This window comes from Phyllopteryx taeniolatus, chromosome 5, assembly GCF_024500385.1.
Source record: "Phyllopteryx taeniolatus isolate TA_2022b chromosome 5, UOR_Ptae_1.2, whole genome shotgun sequence".
NCBI lineage: Eukaryota > Metazoa > Chordata > Actinopteri > Syngnathiformes > Syngnathidae > Phyllopteryx > Phyllopteryx taeniolatus.
The window spans coordinates 6,978,402-7,003,509 of record NC_084506.1 but is presented as its reverse complement, the minus strand read 5'-3'; the positions used below and the strand labels follow the sequence as shown (position 1 = coordinate 7,003,509).

Below are 25,108 nucleotides of genomic sequence, written 5' to 3'. Positions count from 1 at the left end.
AGTAGAAAACTAGCGCGCTACGTTCGTATTTTTGGAGGTGATGCAATCATGTGGAGCGCTTCATTTTGATGATGAAGATGCAATAGGATGAAGAACAGACGTCTTAGATTTTCTTAAAAAAAGGGTAAAAATAAAAAGTCATTGCAGCTTCTCTTTAAACACACACACAAAGTCACACATGCAAACAATCGTACACACTCACGCACACAAACACGCATATACACGAAATCACACATCTACATGTGCACAAACACGCACACACACATGCACACGCGTTGGTGTATTCAGGGTCCGTCCTCGCCTGGAGGACCCCGAGCCCGTCCTGGCTGAGCGCCTGGATGGGGTGCTGCCGGTTGGTATGGCGACACTTTTTTGGATTATTTGCCAGCCTCATGCGAGAGCGGAAAACTCGATTAGCTGGCGCGGTTCGACTAAATCCACCGAGGAGAAAAGCTCTCAGGGAAGCGGCGTGACGCAACAGCGCAAATATTTTGCTGGCTCGAGCGAGCAAAAGCACCGCGAGGGTGGCTCACGCTAACGGCTAACAGCAGGTGTTGGTGCGTTCGAGGTCGTTTATGTGCTGAAACCTGAACCTCAAACTCCTCTCGCACATCAACAAGAGTGCGAAAGAGCGCACACGAGAGCTCGCGTTAACGCATTTCAGCGCTGCTGACATGCTAACACGTTAGCGTGCTTGTGTGCATTCACCAGAATGCAGTTACAAAAAGGAAAAAAAGGATGTCAACTAGCACCTCTCCACAGTGTACAGGAAGATAAGTAATACACAAAAAGTTCCTCTCCAGTGTATAAGAAGTCAACAAGCGCATCTCCCTAGCTTACAGGACTTCAGTGAGTACAGAAAGGGATTTGAACCCCGGTCCCCAGAACTGTGAGACAGATGTGTTAACCAGTCAATCACCGTCCCGGCGTACCAGAAGTCAACTGGCAAAAAAAAAAAAGAACAACTCGTATTTCTCCTCAGTGTACAGGAAGTCATGTAGCAGACAAAAATTCAGCTAGTACCTCTCCACAGTGTACAATATATATATATATATATATATATATATATATATATATATCACAACTAGTGCAGGAAGTGATCTAACATCTCTGTATACAGCATAGCATCCAGGTAGTTAGCTAGCAAACAGATGTTGAACTAGTACCTGTCCACAGTGTACAGGAAGTGACCTAGTACCTCTTTGCAGCGTACAGGAAGTCAAGAAGCACCTTTTCAGTCGACAGGAAATCATCTAACAAACCGCAAGTGAACTAGTGGAGTTAGCATTAGCGTTAGCCCCATCAGATTTCAAGCATGGCAAAAAGTTGCTGCATGTCACAGAAACAGCTGCCAGCGAGCATTCTGATTGGTTCAAACGGAAATATCATGTGACCAGCAGCGCGACGAGTAAGCGGACACACGCTTTGCAGTCAGCGGAAAACTGTGTCGAGCGGGTCGGGGGGGGGGGGACACTCGATCCGGGATTTCAAAGAGAACTCTGGGGAGGCTGCAGAAAGGCATTGTGGGAAGTGAGGCCTTCCTCATGCTGATCCGTGAACAACGGGCCAAGTGTGAAGGGAAACACACGGGCGTGACAGCTGACGCGCGCGCGCGCACGCACGCACACTGTAGTGCCACTCAAAGACGTTTGTTTGAGCGCCAGGCGATGACGGCGAGAAAAAAAACTCCCCACCCTTAATTGCGGCAGGACGACAAAGACAACAAAAATGAGCAGCAGCAGCTCACGATTTTGCGAAGCCAAAAATGAAAACGCGGTAGCAAACACACAAAGTTACTTTTTTTTTTTTTTCTCCCCACCAAGTGCCATCACTAAAATGTAGTGTACCCACCTACGTTGCATTGCAGACTCACGCGTATAAAGTGGATAGAAAAGTTTGGAATTAAAAAAAAAAAAAAAAAAAGTGCTCATAAAAATATGAGACCAAGATAAATCATTTCAAGCCTTTTTTTTTTAGCTTTTTTTTTTTTCAAACCATCTTTGGCGAGGCTGGCGGACGGATCGTGAACCACGCAGCCTGGCACACTTTTCTACGAGCTCGTTCCTGTACGACACGGGGGTCAAACTCGAGGCCCGGGGGGCCGGATCCGGCCCGCCGCATCGTTTTTGTGGCCCGCGACACTAAATCAGGTGTTTCAACTTCCATGTTTCTTGTTAAAATCTGTTCCAAAATGTTGCGATATTGCAAGCATTTTATTTTATTTTATTTTTTACAAACCCCTTTTTATTGTTACTTGAAGAATAGCAGAACAAAGCACGATCCTCGTTTTGTGAATTCTCCATTCGTTGTGTAGACGATGAGGCGATTTAACATTGCTACCGTTTCCCAGTCGTGGCGGCCCTCCGAGGAAAGCCCAACTGCAACGCAACCCGTGACAAAGATGAGTTGGACACTACGACTGCTGTAAGACACACAATCTTCGATCCAGAAGCTGTTTTAAAGGTTCGTCCGATCCGGACCGATGCTGGAAGGCCGATTCGCTTTTACTTCGGCGGTCCGCGTCTCATTGACTCATTGGATTGACTTGAAGTTTAACATATTCTGTCTCAACTGCGCTTTTAGCTGATTAAATAAAAGTTGAGTCAAGTCGGATAAATTTGCGATTTAAATCCACGTATGGAACGGGCCTAAATCGGATATGAAAAAAAAAATAATTGAATTGTAAAAAAAAAAAAATAATAATAATAATGTTGGGCAAAACAATTGGAATTGACCTGCAGGAAGAAGAAGAAGAAGAAGAAGAAGAAGAAGTGTTGACGCAGACTGGAGAGACTTGTCACCTGCAGGTTCAAAGGTTACGGACCACACAAGTACCCGTGATCATTACATGACCACACACGCGCACACGCACGATGTAACCTGAGTCTCATTAGTGCGCGACGGATTTCTGTCATGTGCTCGCCATCGCATTTTTTGTTTGAGAGGATTTTCTCCAACGTGACAGCCATCGTACTGGAGCGCCGACGAGTCTCGGTCCGGCGCCGTCGTCTTGGAGTTTGCCGTCGTAGGGTTACTAGTGCGTCGCATTAGCCTAGCGGTCGGCAGAGGCGGCTAGTAACGCGAGTGACATTTTCGATCTATTGCGCTTGTGCGAGTAGTTTGAATGCAGCCTACTTTTTGACTTTGACGTGAAGAAGAATCGATACTTTTGACTCCGTTCCAATGATTGACATGTCGCTTGCTACTTGTATTTATCGATTAGTGCGTGCGCAATCTATTTTTAGACCTGATCTTCGACTTGCGCGTCGGGCGCCGCTCAGCTCTGCCATTAAGGTTCCATTTGTGACTAGTGAGTTGTTTTACTAGTGCGCAGACTTGGGTTGAATAAAAAAGAAAATGGGAATTGGATTGGAACAAAACGGCTCGCGCACGATCGAAATGTGTCAAACTCGCATCGATTTTTCTTTTCCAGGGAAATGACGTCGATTGACCACATTTGAAACCCGAGTACGTTCAACAGCATAGTAGCGTGGGCCAAGCGTGTACTAGTGCAAGTTGTTTATGGAGGATATCTGGAATCAGAATGTTGGACAGGGAAAATGTTACGAGTCCTTCTACACCGAACAACAACAAAAAGTCGTTCATTCAAGCATGACGTTGCTCTTGATTCAAATGTGGAAAATAAACAAACAAATGTCATACACTGAAAAAAAAGAATCCTTTGTATTGACCTAAGTTGAACATCATTGAACTCGTCATTGTGTTTATTTTGGTGGGGAAATGACGTCACTCACGTGCCAACCACAGCGTTCTTCAGTGTAGCAAATATGGTTTCCTTTTATTTTTTGGGTGCAGAAATACACGAAAGGCCTAAAATAAAAAAAGCCCAACATTTGCAGCAGATTTTGTTTATTTTCCCTCACCACTTTATGGTGTGTGTGTGTGTGTGTGTGTGTGTGTGTGTGTGTGCGTGCGTGCGTGCGCTCCCGCCGCCCCCGATTGGCCCGCGTGGCGTTCGCGTCACTCGGCCGAGCCCGCCCGCGAGCGACTCCGCAGCTACAAGAGTCTCCGAGCGGGTTCGGGGCTCCGCATCAAGTCGACGCCCCCCCCACCCGGCCCCCCCGGTTTCCCCCCCCCCCACCCGTTTCCCCCCCCACCCGGTCCCCACGCGCCGAAGCGCTCTTCTCGCGGCGTTCGGGCGCCACGATGGAGCTGCCGGAGCTGCGGGCCTTCGCCGACGCCGGCGACGACTTCTACGACGAGCCTTGCTTCGACGCCGACGACGCGCGCTTCTTCGACGACCTGGACGCGGACCCCCGCCTGGCGCACGCGCAGCAGCCGCCGCCGCCGCCCCCGCCGCAGCTTCACCCGGCCGAGCGCGACGAGCACGTGCGCGCGCCCAGCGGGCACCACCAAGCGGGCCGCTGCCTGCTGTGGGCGTGCAAGGCGTGCAAGCGCAAGACCACCAACGCCGACCGCCGCAAGGCCGCCACGCTGCGCGAGCGGCGCCGACTCGGCAAAGTCAACGACGCCTTCGAGACGCTCAAGCGCTGCACGTCGGCCAACCCCAACCAGAGGCTGCCAAAGGTGGAGATCCTGCGCAACGCCATCGGCTACATCCAGGCTCTGCAGGCGCTGCTGCGCGGCGGCGGGGGCGGAAGCGGCGGCGGCGGAAGCGGCGGCGGAGGCCGGGACGCCTTCTACCCGCTCGTCGAGGCCTACGGCGGCGACTCGGACGCCTCCAGCCCGCGCTCCAACTGCTCCGACGGCATGGTGAGTCGCGCGCGTCCCAAAACAATAACAAAACAAAACAACAACAACAAAAAGGACGCGCCGCGAATTTGTTTATTACCGCGCGCAAAGGAAGGGCGGGCGGGCGGGCGGGAGCGCGAAAGAAAACAAAACAACAACAACAACAAGAAAAAGGAGAAAAACAACAAAGAGCCGCAACATCAGAAAGAAGAAAAAAATAAGACAACGAGAAAATAACAAAAAAGACGACAGGAAAATACAAAATAAGAAATCACACAATCGTCAAAATTAGACAACGTGGAAATAAAAAAATACGAAATAAGACATAAAAATACAAAATAAAACGATCATCGAAATAAGACAACCTGAAAATAAGAACGAAGACAACAAAACAACAAGACGAGAAGAAGAAATGAGACGATAAGAAGTCCTCATTCAAACGCCCGATTTTCTTCTTTGCGCTCATTTTTAAGAGGAACAATTGATCGCCAAATGACGTCATTTCAAATGCACCACGACGTCACCACTGAGTCGGTTCCAACTTTGTTCCAAAAGTTACATGCTCTTATTGTTGCAAATTATTTCCTTTTCGCTCTCTCTTTCTCCGATCGTCAAGTGGAAGAATTGACGGTCATCAAAGTCAAATTCCTAAAAAAAACAAAACATAATTTGTCTGATTTGTCGGAACGGAATCTTTTATTTTATTTTTTCTTTCCTGGAGGGAAAAAAAAAAATCAAGATGCTTGACAGAAAACCGTTTTTGTTTTTAAAAAGAAGGAGGCCGACACTAAGAAGAAAACAAGAAAACCTTCCGATAGATTTTTTTAGGTCAAAAAACACTTTTGATGGGGTGATTATTTTTTTTTGTGTCTTTTCATTTTTATTGAAGGATTTATTCTGAAAACGATTGTTCAACATTGACTTCTTTTATACTCATTATTAGCGCATTTATGGGCTGCTTGTTTTTCAAAAGTAAAATAATGTAAGACAAACGCGAATTGCTGCCAATCGTGACAGAAATCATAACAACGTCATCACACGTCAACCTTCACATTCATTAACATCGTCACATTTCATTTCATCCCTTGAGCAATCATGTATATGTTTAATCGTCATTAAATGCTCCAAATAAGAGTTAATCGACCATGGAAAATAAAAGAAAAGAAAAACTCTTTCCCAACTGTTTTGGGGTTTCTGTAAATAAGAATTAACATTTCGTGATGTTGTCACATCTTGGCCTGCTTTCAAAAAAAAAAATATATATATATATTTTTTTTTAAATGAAGGAAACAATCAAGTGAGTTGAGATCAAGTAATAATAATAATAATAACAAACAAAAAAACATGATCACAAATCACTGAGAAACATTGTCATGAGTACAATAATATATAATTAAGGCTTCTATAATAACATGAAATATCGAACGAAACAGAAATGTTCAAAGGTTATCAAGCTTACATCACAACGTCATAAAAATAATAAGCGGGATAAGAAAAAAAAACCCCACATTTAAACCTCTAGAAAACGAAAAAAAAAAATAATAATTTTCACGTACGTCTTAACTACTTGGTTTATTTTCATTGTAGTTTTATTTTAAGATGAACTAATCGCTCCAATCTATTGATATGAATATGGAAAATGCATTTGTATTGAAATGTAATTGCTATTTCATTGGCGCATTTATCGACCTGACGTGAAAAATGTCTCGATGACGCTGTCGTTGTTGTGCAGGCGGACTTCAGCGGGCCGACGACCTTTGACCCCAAAACCTTTCTGAACGACGACAAGGGTAAGGAGAGCAGATGACGTCACGCTCCGTTTAAACGGACGGAGCGGGCGTTCAGTATTTGCAAACACAAACACCGTCACGTTAACGATTAACTTTTAACGATGAACGATGAACCCTTTCGAAGCATTGATGAACACCGATCTGTCCGATTGGCTTCATTCAAGCGACCGGCACATTTCAACAGCGATGCGACGTCGACTCGCACGTGATCATTGCGGCCGAGCTGATTTGGCGTGAATGACTTTGCACGGGAAGGCAAATTTGCACCATCAGGACATTCAACAACGTTCGTTTGTAATCACAAAAGATAAATAATATCACGCGATTACGTCATAATAATGAACGGTGTTCATGAAATGCTTCGCAAAGGGATTATGAGATGTTTTTGTTTTTTAATGAACGCGGGCTAACTCCATTTTCGGCTTTTACGGCCGCAATCGAATCGGGTGACGTTTTGGCAAACGTGAGGATTTTAGCCTCGGACGATATTGGCGATTCGTATCGTTCGTATCGCCGACTGAGGTACGTTGCCGCAAACAAGGAAAACGAACCAATCGGAAAGAAAGAAAACGTTCGGCGCGATTGCTGTCCAAATGTGGAAGACGATGAACACCGAGCGGTCCAAAAGCGCTGCCCCCTATGTGTCAAAAGTGGAACTAAAAGTCCATTGCGGCCTTTCACGTGAAAGAAAGTTCGGCCGCTGACGTCTTCCTTGTCCGTGTTGCGTTCAGGTGCCAAGTGCGAGCGTGCGTCGGCGGTGTCCAGCCTGGATTGTTTGTGCAGCATCGTGGAGAGAATCTCCACCGACGCCGGCAACATCGAGGACCCGGCGAGCGGCCCGCGGGACCCCGACCTCATCTACCAAATCCTTTAGCGCCCCGCTCGTGTCCTCCGAACAAACGACGACGACAAGAACGTTCACCGGGGCCTCCAAAATCAACTTCCCGCTCATCGGGAAAAAGGGTGACAGCGCACATACGCGCGGCAATCCGATCAATCCACCAAAAAAAACAATCCATTGGCGTCATGACGAGATGATGGCATCGCTGCAAAATGTCGACTTTTGACAGCGTCACATTGCGCTTCGATTGAAGTGTTTCTGCTTGTTTGTAGCGCACGGTGCCATATTGCAAATGTTTTTCAACGCTTCCTGCTAACGGTGAGAAATAATGCTAATCGTGAGAATCGTCGCGGTCAACGCGATGTGGTGAATTTTGCAAATCGGCAAAGCGCGACAGCGCGTGATCGCTTGGGATTTTGCTCCGCGTGCAGCAGCAGATGAAAGTCGTTGTGAGGGCGATTTTTGACGGCGATCGCGATCGCGCGATTGTTTTTGGGGGGCGGGACCTGCGCTGACCGTACATTCCTCGAGGCGCCTCCGACGAGACGAGCAAAACAGAAAAGAGAAAGTATTTTCTTGGAAATGGGAAAAGTTGACGCGTTGATTGTTTGCAGAGGACCATTTTTTTTTTTTTTTTTTTTTTGTACATTTGAGCTGAGGTTGTAAATAAGAGCGTTTGTTCAACGTATTTAATGCTTTCCTTTCTTTCTTTGTGTTTGTCGTGAAACAAAAATGTAAAACTTTATATTTATACAAACTGAGTGACACTCCAATTATAATAAATATTATACTTTATTTATACTAAACCCTCTTTTTGTGATTTCTTTCTTTCTTTCTTTTTTTAACGTATAGTTTTTGCATTCATTATCATGGACATTTTTATGACTATTCTGAAATGAACATTTTCAATTTACTAGTGCATATTTGATTAACATCAAACTATTCTTAATGTTATTATTATACATAACGTGTCGACTTGACATTTGAATTTCTCATAATAATACACACTTTGAAAAATAAGAAATGACGACCCTTGTTACGCGAGTGAAACGAGTGTGAATGTTTAATAACAGTTGTTAAATGACTTTATTCAAATAAGCGCAAAATACCTTGCCGCATTTTCTCTTTTAAGAGTTGAAAATTATATTCGAAAGAAAAACCAAAAACAATTTTCATGATTGCGTCAACATTGAATTGAACTCGTAGCAGTCTCACGGAGAAACATTGCCATCGCGTGGCCGTAAAGTGTTACTGCAGCAAAGCGAGTTGACCAAAACCAAAAGTCTCGTGAAACGTTTGTCATGGTAATTCGCATGACGAAGCAAAAAAAAACAAACAAAAAAAAAAAAAAGCATTTAGTAGCGATTCAAGTTCAAAGATGCATCATTAGCCGCTGTTTAATATGCGTGAACTATTTCCATGGCCACGATTCTAATGTTTTCTCTTTTGACGTTGATCTTTCCAAAGGAATGAAAACGCCGTTCACAATTTTTGACTTTCACAATGTGAAAATAAAAACAGACAAGTAGGACCAGAAAATCACTTTTTTATTGTTACAATTACAATATGAAACCCAAACCCGTTTTGAAACTCTACTTTGAAACCCTACCCTTGTTTTGAAACCCTAATCCTTTTTGGAAACCCTAACCCCATTTTGAAAGCCTAATTTGAAGCCCTAGCCCTGTTTTGAAACCCTACTTTGACACCCTAATCCCGTTTTGAAACCCCAAGCCTCTTGTGCAACCCTACTTCGAAACCCGAACCCTGTCTTGAAGCCTTAATTTGAAACCCTAATCCTGTTTCGGAACCCCAATTTGAAACCCTAACCCTGTTTCCTCACAACCACAGGTATGAGGATAAAATCTGTGTTTGATCTTTGTTATTATTTCAATTTTCGGAGCCAATCAGTATCAAGCATTCACCGATTTCACCGAGACCATGGTACAATCGCCGACTGTGTGCTCTCACACAAATATTGCAGCTGCGCTTCCGGCACCTTAAAAAAAACAAAACACACAAAAAACAGAAAAATCTATATTTTTTAAATAGTTTATCATTCTTTATTTATTATTTTTGAGATATTCATATTTTTTTGTTTAAATCGAGTAGAGCTGACGTAACTTCAACACATGAATATTTTTCCATACGATAGTTTCCATTTGCCATACTTTATTAAATGACTTCATGAAGATTTATGAAATCAAATCCCATACTTGTGTACTGCCTGTTAGCGTCATATTTGTGATTTTTAATGAAATCTTTATTGCTAAATGCTAATTAGTGTTCATTTGGCTCAAATGTGAAACTAAATGGGTTTTAAAGATGCCAGCTTCAGTCTTATTTGGTATCGTAGTTTTGTTTCCTTAAATGAATCTTCAAGCTAATCATATATCACATTTCACACACATATCATGGGAATGTGTTAGCGTGTGTTTCGTTTGAAAGTGAAAATAAACGTGAAAACGTGAGCTTCCGTCTTCCTGTTAGCATCACAGAATAACAAGAGGCGTAAATATGTCTTCTTGAAGAGTCAAACTTTTATTTACAAAAATACTGAGAACCAAACAGTCGAGAGAGCGAGGAGGTCCAACGTGTTTTTATTGCTATCATTAGCAGCTAGCCGCTAGTGGCTAGCGGTGGGCGATGACGACATGGTGCCTTTTCTCAGCTAAACTAAGTTCACCGGTGGCATCTACTTCCTGCGGCGGGAGGCGGCTCCCTTCTTGCTGCTGTGGTACGACAAAAACAAAGCCATGTTAGCATGTTAGCATCCAAACTTATGTGCTGCTACAGTATTAATAATGTTAGCTCCAAAATAATATTAATAAGTAGAAATTAACATGTATGTACCGGATTATCGTGTTAGCAGTATGTTAGTGTCTGCGCTAGCATGTCATGAAAACTTGTTTTAAGAGTTGTTTGTTTTTCCTCTTTTGTATGAATATTTTATGGTAACTAACGTCATTAAAATCTGACCAGAATTGTAACGATAAAATGTTTCCATAATTATAAGAATATGTTCTTCTTAGCGATATGTTCGCATGTGTGCTAGCATGTCATTACAACTTGCTTTTTTTTTTTCTTTTGAGTTTTTGTTATTTTTTTGTGGTCAGCAATTTGAAAAGCTGAACATAATTATAACAGCAAAAAAATATATATATTTATTTTCTAAACTTATTTTATTTGACAGTCTGGATGTAAGCTAGCGAGTTGGCTAACCATTTATTAGCAACTACTGGCTTTATATAATTGCACAATAAAATGCATAAATCCTGTTGTTTAATAATAAAAGATTATTGTAGATTGCAGAGTTATTGTATAACAATTATTTAAAAAACAAGAACAAATGCAATGAAAACGTATTTATTCCATTTTTATTATGTATATATATATATATATATATATATATATATATATATATATATATATATATATATATATATACCATTATTATTATTATTGTAATGTGTCCTCCTGACCAGCGGCGGCGCAATAGTTACAACATGCTGACATGCTCACACATTACTTACAACTTGCTGAGCTCCTCCACTCTCTTGCGCAGGGTGGTGACCTGTAGGGGGTGCAAAGAGCATGGGCAGCATTAGCTTTTTGAAGTTTAAAAATGTTTGTTTTTGTTTTACATCTTTAGTGTGTTTTGTTGTTGTTGTTGTTGTAGCACTCACCTCGTACTTCTGCCTCTTCAGCCTCTCTGTGTGGTCGAACTTCTCCGACTCCAGCTGACACATCCACTCATACAATTCGTTGAGCTTGTCCCTGAAATTCCAGTACGTGGTATTGTGTGTAACTGTGTTTGTAGTATTGGGTGTACTGGATGTACTGGGTGTACTGGAGTGTGTAGTTGCGTGTAGTACCTGAGCTTGTCCTCGTTGAGATGGTCGATGTTCAGCTGCTTGCGTCTGGTGGCCAAAATCTTCTTCTTCTTCTCTCTCTCTGTCTCTTTCTTTCCTCCTCGCTTCTGGTCCGCCTGGCGGAGGGAATGTCGGACGAATGTCAGCGCCTCCATCCGTCCGTCCGTCCCTCCCTCCATCCATCCCTCCATCCTTTTCCAATTTATCTTAGTCTGACGTGTGATTAATCATTTTGAAATGTATTGTTGTCATTGTGCACCACCAGCAGGCTGAGGTGTGAACTGCAGCTACAAAAAGCCAACCGTTGCACAGTGCAGCACTGCAATGCATGAATCATGTTTTAGAACATTTTCCTTTTCCATATATATATATATATATATATATATATATATATATATATATATATATATAAATATAAAACGTGGGAATATTTTTTGAGAAGATTTTGAAAGCGCCTGTCTCGTTCTTCCCTGGCGCCCTCATCCTAGCACCCGCGCAAATTCTGGTTAGTTGTGGTTCGAGATGGTCACGAAAGGATGAGGTGCGCGTCGGTTGCCATGGTGACGGCGCGTGCGTACCTTCTGCAGATGGCTGCTGTAGTTGGATCCCATGTTGGACAGAGCGGACTTCTTCTTGGCTTCCTCCTCGGCCTTCTTCTTGGCGTCAGCCTCCTCCTTGATCCGACGCTCGTCCTGCACACAGCCCAAAACAATGCAGTGGAAGGGGGCGGGGTCAGGAGAAGAGGGCTTGCCGGCGGGGTCGCGACCTCGCGTCTGGCCTGGCGTTCCTTCTCCTTCTCGGTGCGAATCCTCTGCTGCTCGGCCCTCTCGGCGCGACGCTTCTCCTGCGGGGAGTCGAAGGCGCTCGCTTCAAATCTTTGCTCGCACCCGATTCATCGTTTGAGTCAGCGTGACTTGGCGAATGTTCACACCGGACGCTTCATCGGAGGACATCTACAGGTAATTGCTAACAATGATTATTATTAGAGTTGGTGCGGAATAATAGAATCGTGGAATAGAGTGAATGACATTTTTTTATTATTATTTATGATTGACTTAACAATAATATAAAAACAAAATTAATGATAATAATAAAATCAATATGTAAAAAACACCCATTACAAATAGATTAAATTATTTAATTAAATTGATAAACAATATAATATAGTAAGATTTATTTCAAAATACTTTACTCACCCATTAGTGAGTAAAGCATAAATGTTACTAAAAAAATCATTATAAATCGACTAAAGTGAAGGTGTATATCAATAAAATGCATAGTATTTAAGGCAATTAATCTATTTACAAATATTTGTCATTTTATAACCGTAGACTGTTTCTGTTGATGTCTGTAGAGTGGCTGTACCTAATGAAGTGTCCCATTCCAAAGGAATTTGCGGTGCGTTTTTGCGAGTGTGATGAGTTTGTCGCCGCTAACTCACAATCCTCTCCTTGAGGGCGATGAGCTCCTCTTCCTCCTTCTTCCTGCACTCGAAGTGGGCGTCGATCAGGCCCTGGAGCTCCACCAGGTCTTTGTTCTGACGCTTCTTCTGGATATCCTGAACACGACGGCACCGTCGTTATCGGGGACGTCGTTAGCGTGGACGTTGTTATCGGGGACGGGCTTATGGGGGATGTCGTTTTCGGGGAATGTGGTTATCAGGGGCGTCGTTATCGGGGAGGTCGTTATCGGGGACATCGTTATCGGGGACAACGTTATCGGGGAATGTGGTTATCAGGGGCGTCGTTATCGGGGAGGTCGTTATCGGGGACATCGTTATCGGGGACAACGTTATCGGGGAATGTGGTTATCAGGGGCGTCGTTATCGGGGAGGTCGTTATCGGGGACATCGTTATCGGGGACAACGTTTTCGGGGAATGTGGTTATCAGGGCGTCGTTATCGGGGAATGTGGTTATCGGGGGCGTCGTTATCGGGGACGTCGTTATCGGGGACATCGTTATTGGGGATGTCGTTATCGGGGAATGTGGTTATCAGGGGCGTCGTTATCGGGGAGGTCGTTATCAGGGACGTTGTTATCGGGGATGTCGTTATTGGGGAATGTGGTTATCAGGGGCGTCGTTATCAGGGACGTCGTTATCGGGGACAACGTTATCGGGGAATGTGGTTATCAGGGGCGTCGTTATCGGGGAGGTCGTTATCGGGGACATCGTTATCGGGGACAACGTTATCGGGGAATGTGGTTATCAGGGGCGTCGTTATCGGGGAGGTCGTTATCGGGGACATCGTTATCGGGGACAACGTTTTCGGGGAATGTGGTTATCAGGGCGTCGTTATCGGGGAATGTGGTTATCGGGGGCGTCGTTATCGGGGACGTCGTTATCGGGGACATCGTTATTGGGGATGTCGTTATCGGGGAATGTGGTTATCAGGGGCGTCGTTATCGGGGAGGTCGTTATCAGGGACGTTGTTATCGGGGATGTCGTTATTGGGGAATGTGGTTATCAGGGGCGTCGTTATCAGGGACGTGGTTATCGGGAACATTGTTATCGGGGAACTTGGTTATCCGGGGTGTCGTTATTGGGGATGGGGTTATCTGGCACGTCGTTAGCGGGGACGACGTTATCGGGGAACGTGGTTATCGGGGAATGTGGTTATCAGGGCGTCGTTATCGGGGACGTTGTTATCGGGGATGGGGTTATCTGGCATGTCGTTATCGGGGACGACGTTATCGGGGAACGTGGTTATCAGGGGCAGGGTTAGGCTCATTTCTTTTTTGAGGTTGTTCCCTAACTTCACACTTTTATACTCATTTCCATCACTTTGGGTCTCCATCTTGGTATTTTCCTCTTTTTTAAAACTTTGGCGTAATTACTCGTAAGATAGTTGGAGTAGCCTCGTAATATTGTTAGGAATGTTTTAAAATCAACTAATTCATGGAAATTTACTACTTTATATTTTATAAATAATGTGTTAGAGGGATCTCTTGGATGAGTGTTATTAATGATTTTCATAACTGCTTTTTGTAAAGTAAAAAAAAAAAAGTAAAACAATCATCCATCCATCCATTTTCTTCACCGTTGGTAAAATAGAACATTAATCATGTATTAACCTATCCCAGCTATCTTCAGGCGAGAGGCGGGGTACACCCCGAACTGGTCGCCAGCCAATCGCAGGGCACATAGAAACAAACAACCATTGGCGCTCACATTCACACCTACGGGCAAATTAGAGTCTTCAATGAATGCATGTTTTTGGGATGTGGGAGGAGACCGGAGTGCCCGGAGAAAAGCCACGCAGGCACGGACGGGGAGAACATGCAAACTCCAACTCCGGATTTGAACCCCGGTCCTCACAACTGTGAGGCAGATGTGCCAACCAGTCATCCACTGTACCGCCGAGTAAAATAATGAAAAAAAAAAAAATAGGTTGTATACAAGTTTTGCATGAGCCCCTGATGTCTACACAGTAGGTCAAGTATGGAACAATCTTGACATTGTATATTGTTAACAATGCTTATTTCTGTAAAGTTTACTTGATGTAACACCGCGATGGCTTTTTGCTATGTTTCCACATACTGCGTGTGACTTCCTCCCGCCTCTGCCCCAACTTACATCAAAGTCCACTTTCTCGCCGTCCGGGATCTTGGGAGCGCTCGGCCTAGGACGGAGCGAGAGGGTTTGCTTTAATTCTTACTCTTGTTGTCAATCGAAGGTAAGTTCCCCAGTCGTGTGACTTACTTGAACTTTGGCTTCTCCTCTGCAGGTAGCAAATCAAGATGGCGGCGGTCGGGGGTTGTGTGTGGGGGGGGGGGGGGGGGGGTGACAAGTACATTTAATGTTGTTAGAAACCAAACGTATTAAAGTCTCTCAAGCATGAAAGTGATTAATTGGTGATTAGAGTTGAAAGGAAAGAAAGGAGCAAACAGATGAAAAGATTATGACAGTGAACCCCCGCTACATCACATTTCATCATTCCGTCGTATCTTACGGATTTTTAAACGGGCATTTTTAACGAGCGTGAACTAAACTAAACCGGCCTTCATGTTTAGCAGCCTGTGTGCGCGAGGTGCGTTCAGGGACACTGCGTAAATGGGAGGAAAAGTGTCTTCGGTGGTGTTGTAATGCAGTACATCATTGTAAAAAGAGATTATTACAAAAAATATGATTTGTATCAGAATCTTTAGTTAAAACTCTGTACGATCACACTGTCATATCATCGTTTGCACATTAAGGACAAATGTCCTGTTCTTGTTTTAATTTCTCATTTAAAAAAGACCATTCAAGAAACAAGTTTTGTATGTTTTTGAGATTGTAGGGTGAAAGCTGCAGCTAGCTACTGGTGTGGACCGAATGGGTGGTAACATTGGGGAAATGAAATGTGACTTTTGAAGTGTTTTGTGATGATGGTTTCAGGTTCAAACTACTAAAATAAGCAATTATAAACACTTTTCTTCCATTTTTATAGCGAGGGTTCACTGAGTTATTAATGACTCTCCTCCTCCATGTCGCTAACGGCTAACCGCTAACAAACGGTGTGGCATCTTTCTCGTTGGCTTGAACCCAAACTTGTCTTCTTTCTCCACAAGCCAGGTAAGGTCACATGATCAAAAGGGTCCTCTCCAATTGGCCGGACGCTTCATGCCATGCAGCTGACGAGCTGGCGGTGGGGAGTTGTTAGCATCTCATATTCTTTCACCCTTTTTCTGCACTAGCACTTTTTGCTCTTTTTTTTTGTACACTCTTTTTCAGATTATGGACTGGATCGTGCGAAGCTCCCAAGTGTGAATATGACAAGTTTTATTTTGAAAAGAACGTACCTTCCTCTTCAAAGGCCTCTGCATGCAGCAAGCGTCCAGAACAAAAGCAGAATAGAAAATCAAAGTGTTAGCGTCGGCGCACGGGGAGCAGCAAATGTTTTACAAGCAAACTTGAGCTAAATGCTAAAAAGCTAAAAGCTGGGGTCCATTTTGTCTCGATGATTGGCGTTCAAGCATCTTTGCGGCGACTAGCGCTGTTAGCGTGATTAGCACTACCGTTGCAGCTAACATGGTGCTGTTAGCTTATTAGATCGGCAAAGGCAAAACAAATCTGAGGTCCGATTGTTTTGTTCGGTTACATGTTGTGCTAAACAGCCACTTATTTCCTACATGAAAGACAGCAGCTTTAATTCTGATGATGATGATTGTTATATGTCATCCCATCATCAAAGGAACAAAAGCATCTTTAATTCTGGTGACTACATTAAAGGCAGGTCAGCAGCTTCAATTTCATCAGCTCAGTAAAGGAACAGGATCAGCTTTCATTCGGATCATGATTGTCGCCATCAGATTATAAAAGGAATCCAAAAAAACTTTAATTCTGATGATGACATGACAGGAGCAAAATAGCTTTAACCCATATGATGACTGTCAGCATCAGATCATAAAAATAGCTTTTGATACTAATGTTCATCATCTTGTCAAAGGAACAGAAGCAGTTTTCGGTCTAAAGATTTTCATTTTGAAATCTAATAACAACAAAAAGCAGCTCTGCTTTACACCAAAAAATAAAATAAAAAAATACAGACAGAATTATTTTGCTGATTCTCATTATCAGATGGTGACAGGAACAAAAGCAGCTTTAATTCTGATGACAATTGTCACCATCAGATCATCAAAAGGGTGCTTTACCTCTGATTATTACATCAAGAGAACAGACTGTCAAATGAATAAAAACTGCTTTAATTCTTATGCTTTTATTGTGAAACCATCAAAGCAACAAAAAAACCCTTTAATTCTGATTATTATAATTATCAGATCATCAAAACGAACAATAAACCACAATAATTCTGATGATTTTCATTTGGAAATCATTAAAGGAACAGAATAGCTTTAATTCTGATGATGACACTCAAGGAAAAAAAAAACAGCTTTAAATCTGATGATTATATTGATCAGATGATCTAAAGGAACAAAACACAGCTTTAATTCTGATGATGACACTCAAGGAAAAAAAAAACAGCTTTACTTCTGACGATTGTAATATTGATCAGATCATCAAAAGGACCAAAAGCCAGCTTTGATTCTGATGATGATTTTGTCATTATTGGTTAATCAATGGAATGAACAGCAAGTAGCATGTACGCTAATGCTAAAGTGCTTTTGGAGGACATGATTGATACAATTTGGATGCTAGCTCCATGCTAACTGTATGCTAGCATTAGCAACAGCCACTGGTAATGTTTACATCTTAATAATGATGCTTTTATTACATCCACGCAAGCACACATTTAATGACTGACTAGATCAATTATTACATTATAATTTTAAAGGTAACAGTTGCTGCAACTAATCAAAAGTTTTGATTGTTGGCCAGCAGCTGTCAAGACAAACCCCAGCAAGGAAACAAAATGGCAGAATAAGGTAACACACACACACACACACACACATAAACATGTATATGTGTGTGTGTGTGTTTGTTTACGTTAAGCGAGCTGTGTCTTTGACAGAGGTGGAAGGAAGGTAAGTTAGCATTAGCGTTAGCACGAGTGGAGCGCACATTGTGTTGTGGGAAAGGATAATAGAACACCCCCTGCCCCACCCCCGTCCGTGCCACATACCTTCGGGCTCATCCTCTGCTTCTGCTTGGGGTTCTACCTCAGGTTCTGCTTCTAGCTCGGGTTCTGCTTCTACTTGTACTTGTGGTTCTGTCTCAGGGGCCAGCTCTACCTCCTCCTCTACTAGCTCCTCCGCTACGTTCACACCACGTGCGGTTAATGGGGGCAAAGAGAAGCAGGTTTAGCGCAGGGGTTCTCAAACCTTTTGGGTCCAGGGACGCCTTCAAGCAGACTCAAGATTTTCAGCGCACGGGAGATCATTTAAAAAGAGTCTTGCCGGAATGATCATGTCATCTTCCGGGATCTCGCCTCTTTTCAGCTTTGTGGCTAATTTCCGTCCATTATCTCGGGAGCATAACTTCCAGTCAGGAGGTGTCCAACATGTGCAACCTTTGACAGTCGCTCGAAGTGATGAAATACCGCTTATTATAACCACTTACACAATCGTTGTTCAGCCGATTTGTTGCTTTGACTCACGAGCGCGGACTTGAAGTACGAGCGCTGTATGGTGGCAGTGAACTCAACTCATATTATTTAACCCCTGCGAAGAGCGACTAATGTCAGCGCTGTACTGATGAGCTGGGATGAGTTGAGAATTATGTGATGATTCGTCGCAATCATATCAGAATTTCTAATTGGCCCAAAGCTACGATAGGGAGGAGGAATTGCTTATCTTGGTGCGCCGGTAGGTACGACATAATAATTGTTTGCGAACAATTTTGCAGACCCCCAAGCTGCAACTCGTGGAGCCCAGTTTGAGAACCACTTGCAGGAAAAACTGGAAATTTAGGGGGGGAAGGACGGGAAGTGGCGAGGGCCGAGGCTCGCGCAGGCTGTTACGGGGTTGAAAGATAAGCCAGAGGTAGACGACGGCGTCCACGTGCGGCTGGCGGTCGGCCAGGTGGCGCTAATTTGTCAAGAAAAAGCCACAAAAGCAAAACGTTAGCCGGTTAGTGGGAGGGTCTTACCGTCGTACTCTTCGCGGCGGGGCCGAGAAAGAAAGGAGCAGAAGGACAATTAGTAAAAAGATCCCAGGTGTGCCAGACGCGGGTACACGGGCGGGATCCATGCGGGGCCTTCGCGCCGAGACGCCGACGGCGGCGCTACGAACGAGCGAGAGCCAACGAGCCGGCTGAGGACCGTCGTGATGAAGACGACACTACTTACCCTCCGTCTGATCGCTGGGGACACAAGAAGACACGAGATCAGAACGCAGGACATCAGAAGCTGACGAGAGGACACGAGACGAGGAGACAAAAGAGGACACCGGCGGAGACAAAATGACAGACGAACAAATCGGACACAAGGGGATAAGATGAGACATAAGGGGGACAAGAGAGGAGAGGGGGAAAGGAGACAATGACTCGAGACGACACGAGAGGAAAAGAGACAAGAGGAGACAAGAAGACGAATCAAAGTGTTGTTGGACTTACTAGTCTTCGGTGTCAGACATGTTGAAAGAGGGCGTGGCAACCTGCAAGCCAAACAACGAAACTCAACGTATTTCATCGCATCAGAACTTATGTGACAACATTTTCTTGAGCACATTCAAACTTAGGTGACATTTATTTCATCGCATTTCCACGACCAAGCGCTCGCTTCATTTCAGTGAAGATGACTTGAGTCGAAGTGACTTTATTTCAAGCTCAGCTTCAAAATAACTCCAGCAAGCCCCGCCCCCCTCCGCACACATTTAACACCCCCGCCGAAAGCAGCATAAAAATGTGCAAGTGTTCCATTGGTGTCGCATTGCAGACGTTTGTAGTTTGCAAAATCGTCAAGAGTTTAAAATTAGACAGGACGCTGACATCCACCACCGCGCCCCAACAGCAAACATTAACGGCTAAGGCCTCATTTCATAATCATAATCATAATCATAACAATTCATTTGTTTTATAGAGCGCTTTCGTTCAACTCCAAGATGCTTTACAAACACATAAAACAAGCAAAAACACAAAAATAAACTAAATGGTTGATGGGTTAATGCTAATTGACAGAGGTAAGTTTATGTTTTTTGAATATATATATATATATATAATATAATATACTGCAACATTCACATCTTATTGTAGTGTTTTACCGCATTATATTTTGTATCTTATTGTATCGTATTGTGATGAGGATGACTGGCAACAGTTTATCCAATCAGATGAGAGATTAGTTGCACATGAATCGTAATTGAATATAATACAATACGTAATATCATATCATACGGTATCATCATATCGCGTGGTATCGTATTGCATCATATCGCGTCCCGATTAACTTGCCAGGCAATAAGATAAGATAAGATTGTTTCCACTGTTGCTGCTGAAACGATACACATTTCCTCATTGCGGGACTAAGAAATATGATATACAAAATGTATAAATATAATCTTATTGTATCGTATCAAATGATGTCGTGGCGTATCGTAATGTAATTTACTGTATCATATCGCATTGTATCGTTGAAATGCCCGGCAACTGATGATCCAATCAGACGAGAGTAGTCGCACAAAAGTTATGATATGATATAAAACTGTATCACCTGGTGTCGTGACTATGATTAATTTAGCCAGCAACACTTTGTCCAATGAGGCACATTAGTGTAATACAATATAATACAACATATCATAATATTGCAGCATATCGTATTTTGTCAATTAAAATGGCCAGTAACAGAAATATTGTATTGGTATTGCATCACATCGTGCCCGGCAACGGTTTGCCCAATCGAAAGAGGGAGTGGCACATTAGTCATAATAAAGTATCCTGTCACATCGTATCATAACCGAATCGATTTGAATAAAATCAATTCGAATGGAAGAGTATCACAACATATCGTACCGTATCATACCTTATTGTATCGAATCGTACCATCGTGGATGTGATTAACTTGGCTGGCAACAACAGTCCAATCAGAGGAGAGTACATTAGTCCTAATATAATGTAAAGTCATATATATATTATATATATATATATATATATACGTGATTAACGCCCTCATTGAATCGACTCAACTAAAATAAAATAGAATAGTATCGTACAATATAGATTGTAATTCTGCTGTACGGTATCGTGGGGGTGAAAAAGATCATCATATCAGATCATGGTGATTAAGATGCCCGGCAACAGTTTATCCAATCAGATGAGCACATTAGTCCTAATAGAACAGAATGGAGTAGCGGCGCATAGCGTAGATGCTACATGTGAGTGACAGAGTGAGGAGTTGATCCAATGAGAAGAGGAGCTTAGGCACACATTCTTCCCATTATCGCGTTCCTCCGTCTATTTCCGAGTCGCAGCTGCGCGGCGCCCGCCCGGCTCGGGTTTCCCGGGACGCCGTGTCAGGATCCGGTTCCCTCCTCGGAGTCATTCCACCTGCCGTCTCCTTGCGCTGGCCTCCTTCGATCAGGTCGCGACCCCGCCCGACGGCTCGCCGCTGACTTCGCCTTTCGGGATAAACCTCAGAAGGTAAAAGGCCCTCTCGTCCCGCCTCCCCAACGCTGACGATTGCCGGCGGGAATTTGTTGACGTCTGGAAAATTTTGGCTGTCCGTCTCGGCGCTAAAGTGTTGATCCCGCCGCCGTGTGGCTGCGCGCCACGCCCGTTTGCAGCTTCGCAAATAGATGCTAGCGGAACGTCAAACCCGCAAAGATGACAGCTTCAGAACCATCGGAACCATCTGCCGTTGATCCCTCAATAAGCAAACCGACGCTGTGACTGAGCCAGCAAACATTCAAAGACAACAACCGGAAGTTCGACTAGAAGCTCTTACTTGACTAACCCTGACCAAACAATCCAACACATGACACCACAACAAAGAGAAGTGTGGAAGTCCTACCGGAAGCTTTCAATGGACTGACACCGCCAAAGGCAATTCGCCTCAAACCTCTAAATCAGGGGTTCTGCTGCTTTTTTGAAACTATGGGCCACTTCTTGGGTCCTGAGGGCTACCAGTTCCGTACACACTTGTAAAATGTGGACAAATTACCTTTAATGCTATGTTGTTCTTATCAATAATTCATGATATTGACATCAGTGATCTCTCACATGGTAATTTAAGAAGACTGGAAACAGATACATATCGATATGCAACATTTTATTTCGATCAATCTCTTCAAGTGTTTACATTTGTACAACATTTCATATCATTGCTGAGCTATTTTCGGAACAGGCCCGCGGGCTACTCATGTGGTCCTTGAGGGCCACCAGGTTGGTGACCCCCTTCTCTAAATGGACCCGACATGGACTCACATGACGACGTACCCTAACAATTCACGCAACAAATTCAACCGGAACCTCATAACCGACCTTGGACACCATCCAAACGCTCAAAGACGACGGTGCGAGTTCAACCGCCTGACGCCGCCCACATTTTCCAACGCAAGCCACAAAATCAAAGCGAGAGGTCCTACTAGAACCTCGACGTGGACTTGCCTGACAGGTGTAACCTCTGACATCGTCTACTTGACAACATGACCCTCACTCTGACTTGTCTGTGACAGATTTGCGTTTCACACTTGGACCGCCACAGGACCAGAAGCGGAGGATTAGAATCGGGGTTACACGACCAGGACTATATGACAATAGCACTCGGACCAGGAATATCGGCTCACGGCACACCGCTGGCATACATAGACCATCAAAGATACATTATTTGGAGTCAAGAAATCATATTCGGACTAATGAAGTGAAATTTGATAGTTGATGATCACACTGTTTGGGAATCACTGCACTATGGGACGAGAGGACTACAGAACTGGGGTTAGGATTGGGATTTGGACCTTCTTACCTGAGTTTAGCAGAAGAAAAGAAAGAAGGAGTGTGAAGCGTGGAGGTCCCCGCTGGCCCAGAGCGGCTGTCGGGTTCTGCAAACTTGCCGCGCTGTTGATGTTCTTCTGTTATAGCGACACTCGATCCGCGACGCGTCCTCATTGGCCCGGGAGCCGGGCGGGAGGCGGGGCCCCGGTGGAGATGGGGCCCCTCCCCGCACTCCCTTCCTCCTCCTGGTCCTCAATAAGGAGATGCCAGGTAGGAGGAGACGCTGGCTCAAGTTTGGACAACAACCGGCACACGCCAAAGTCTTTCGGCTATTCTGGGAACACGGCATGAGGCAAGCACATTTCATAACAAAGAAGAAGAAGAAGGAGAAGCTTCTAGGTCCATCAGACAGCCTGCTAGCATTTTAGAATGTTCTCATTTATGGGTTCTTCTATGAATAGTCTCCTCTCCTTGTTCTCTTGTTGGCCCTCGGAATGTTCTTCTTTCACGCGCCCTCAATATTCTTGAACCTTCTCCTTTGAAAGTTCGCCTCACAGTGTTGTCGTCTCAATGTCCACTTCTCAAAGTTCTCCTCTTGAGACTCTTTGAAGCGTCTTGAACGTTCTTATGTCCCTATTGTCCTCTGGATATCTCAACATTCTCCTCAAAATGTTCTCGAGGAGAACGCTGTAATTGGATTGACGGATTGATTGAGTGAGCGGTTGATCGATCGCTCAACGGTGAAGATGTTTCCTCGAATGTTAAGTGGCTTTGAAAGCCCTGTTATGACAGAGCTGACATCTTCCACTGGGGGGCGCTGCTGTACACAGTATGAAGTTGGTGAACAGTGGCCCGCCCCCTTTTGGGTCACTTTCCAGTGGACCACAAATAACCTCTCTCACACCCACCCACACACACACACAAATATGGATACTTTTCAACTTTGACACCAAGTTAAGAGACCCCATCCATAAATATGTAACGTAAAAATAACATAACACAACATATAATGTAAAGTTACATAGTGTAAAATAAACAAACGCGACATTAATGTAACATGATGTGCCGTAAAATTATATGATGGAACATAACATGACAGGTAACGTAATGTCACATGTAGTCTGACTCGAGGTAACAGAACACAACACAACATGGAACAAAATGTAACATACAATCATGTAACGTAACGTGACCTAACGTAATGCATTGCATATAACGCAATGTCATGTGACGAAATGTGGCTTGATGTCTGTGTAACGTATCACGAAATGCAGCACAAACGTAGTTTAACACAGCGCAACGTGACATGCGGGGTAATGTGATGGAATATGACGAAACATAACTTCATGCACCATAACATAGTAGTCGTATTTGCCCCCTTCTCAGATTCTTTTGTTGTCGTTGCATAGTTTCCCCACTTTCATGTCTAAGCTCATCAAACGAAGATAACCCAAGTTTCGAAATGGAGATTTTATTACTTATGGGAAAAAAAGGATTCAAATTTACCTGGCCCTGTGTGAAAGCAGTTTTTAGGCTTAGGGGGGCCAGGTAACTTTTTTCCCCCCCCCTTAATACATAAAATCTCCATTTCAAAACTGCATTTTATGTTTACTTGGGTTATCTTTGTCTGATATTGACATTTGTTTGATGATCTTAAAAATTAAAGTAGTGAAACTATCTTTAAAAAAAAATCTTTTTCACGGCACTGTATACCGAGTATCAAAAAGTCAAGTAACTTAAGCTACGTTCCCACTGCAGGTCAATTCCGATTTTTTTGCCCACTGTGACATGTATCTGATTTTTTAATGCAAATGTGAACAGCACAGATCAATTTTTTTCATAATCCGACCCAGGCGTCTTTCATACTGTATGCGAATATAAATCGGATACGCGTCCAACACGAGTGCACTATGGAGGCTCACGGAGCGCTCGTCCGACATGTACGTCATCAAAAGGTGACAAATGTCAAAACAGCAACGGCGGACGAGCGAGCGGGAAACAGTCAGTGGCGAAACTTTTCTTAATTTTGAATGAATGCATCAATAGGACGCGTGGATGATTCCTTCAAAAAATGTGCATTAAAATCCTTGATCATTCTTTTGGAATAAACCACATATTTGTTCGTTACACAAATAGTAAACTGATAACAAAACATGATGAAATGTAAATACATAATAAAAATGCGTTTGTTGCAGTATATGTGTACTGCATGTGGAAAATATGATACCATGATGACCTAATGACAAATGTGCACGATTTAGACAATATCGCTTTATGTGACAACCAGATAAGTGAATGTTCCATAAAAAAGAAATTGTTAAAAAGTCAATGTTCTTTTATGTTTAAAAGTGTAACTATGAGTCGAACCAAGGTGGCGCTTCGAGGTCATATTTGGGAAAATATGTCATGTTTGAGACTAGACAGAATGGCGCATGACCAGAGAGAGCCAATCACAAGCGACGGCTTGAGAAGGACGAAGTTGAAACGAGTGTTTGAAAAATCCCCAACTTTTGTGGCAATTTTTCAAATGTTGCTAAAATTGTAATCATGGAAATTTCCCAAAACAACACATTTTCTCCCAGTAATGTAAGAGC

At 43.5% G+C, this 25,108-nt stretch overlaps 2 protein-coding genes across 3 annotated transcripts; one reads left to right on the top strand and one right to left on the bottom strand.

The window, feature by feature from the left end:
• The first annotated feature begins 1,906 nt into the window (after positions 1–1,906).
• Positions 1,907–8,150, top strand: myod1 (myogenic differentiation 1). Its single transcript, XM_061774961.1, has 3 exons — positions 1,907–4,734; positions 6,446–6,503; positions 7,235–8,150. The coding sequence occupies exons 1-3, from the start codon at positions 4,168–4,170 to the stop codon at positions 7,375–7,377; spliced, it is 768 nt and encodes a 255-aa protein (XP_061630945.1). The 5' UTR covers positions 1,907–4,167; the 3' UTR covers positions 7,378–8,150.
• Positions 8,151–9,861: 1,711 nt separating this feature from the next.
• On the bottom strand, positions 9,862–22,702 carry tnnt3a (troponin T type 3a (skeletal, fast)). Of its 2 annotated transcripts, XM_061774962.1 has the most exons (13): positions 22,546–22,702; positions 19,203–19,243; positions 18,937–18,950; positions 18,738–18,746; positions 14,913–14,931; positions 14,787–14,832; positions 12,655–12,771; positions 11,980–12,057; positions 11,792–11,905; positions 11,217–11,329; positions 11,028–11,118; positions 10,875–10,915; positions 9,862–10,073 (listed from the first exon to the last, which is right to left on the bottom strand). In XM_061774962.1, exons 2-13 carry the CDS (start codon positions 19,220–19,222, stop codon positions 10,037–10,039), a joined length of 699 nt encoding a protein of 232 aa, XP_061630946.1. In that variant the 5' UTR covers positions 19,223–19,243; positions 22,546–22,702; the 3' UTR covers positions 9,862–10,036. The 2 variants fall into 2 exon arrangements, with proteins under 2 accessions (XP_061630946.1, XP_061630947.1); XM_061774963.1 differs by lacking the exon at positions 18,738–18,746.
• Between the last annotated feature and the right edge of the window lie 2,406 nt (positions 22,703–25,108).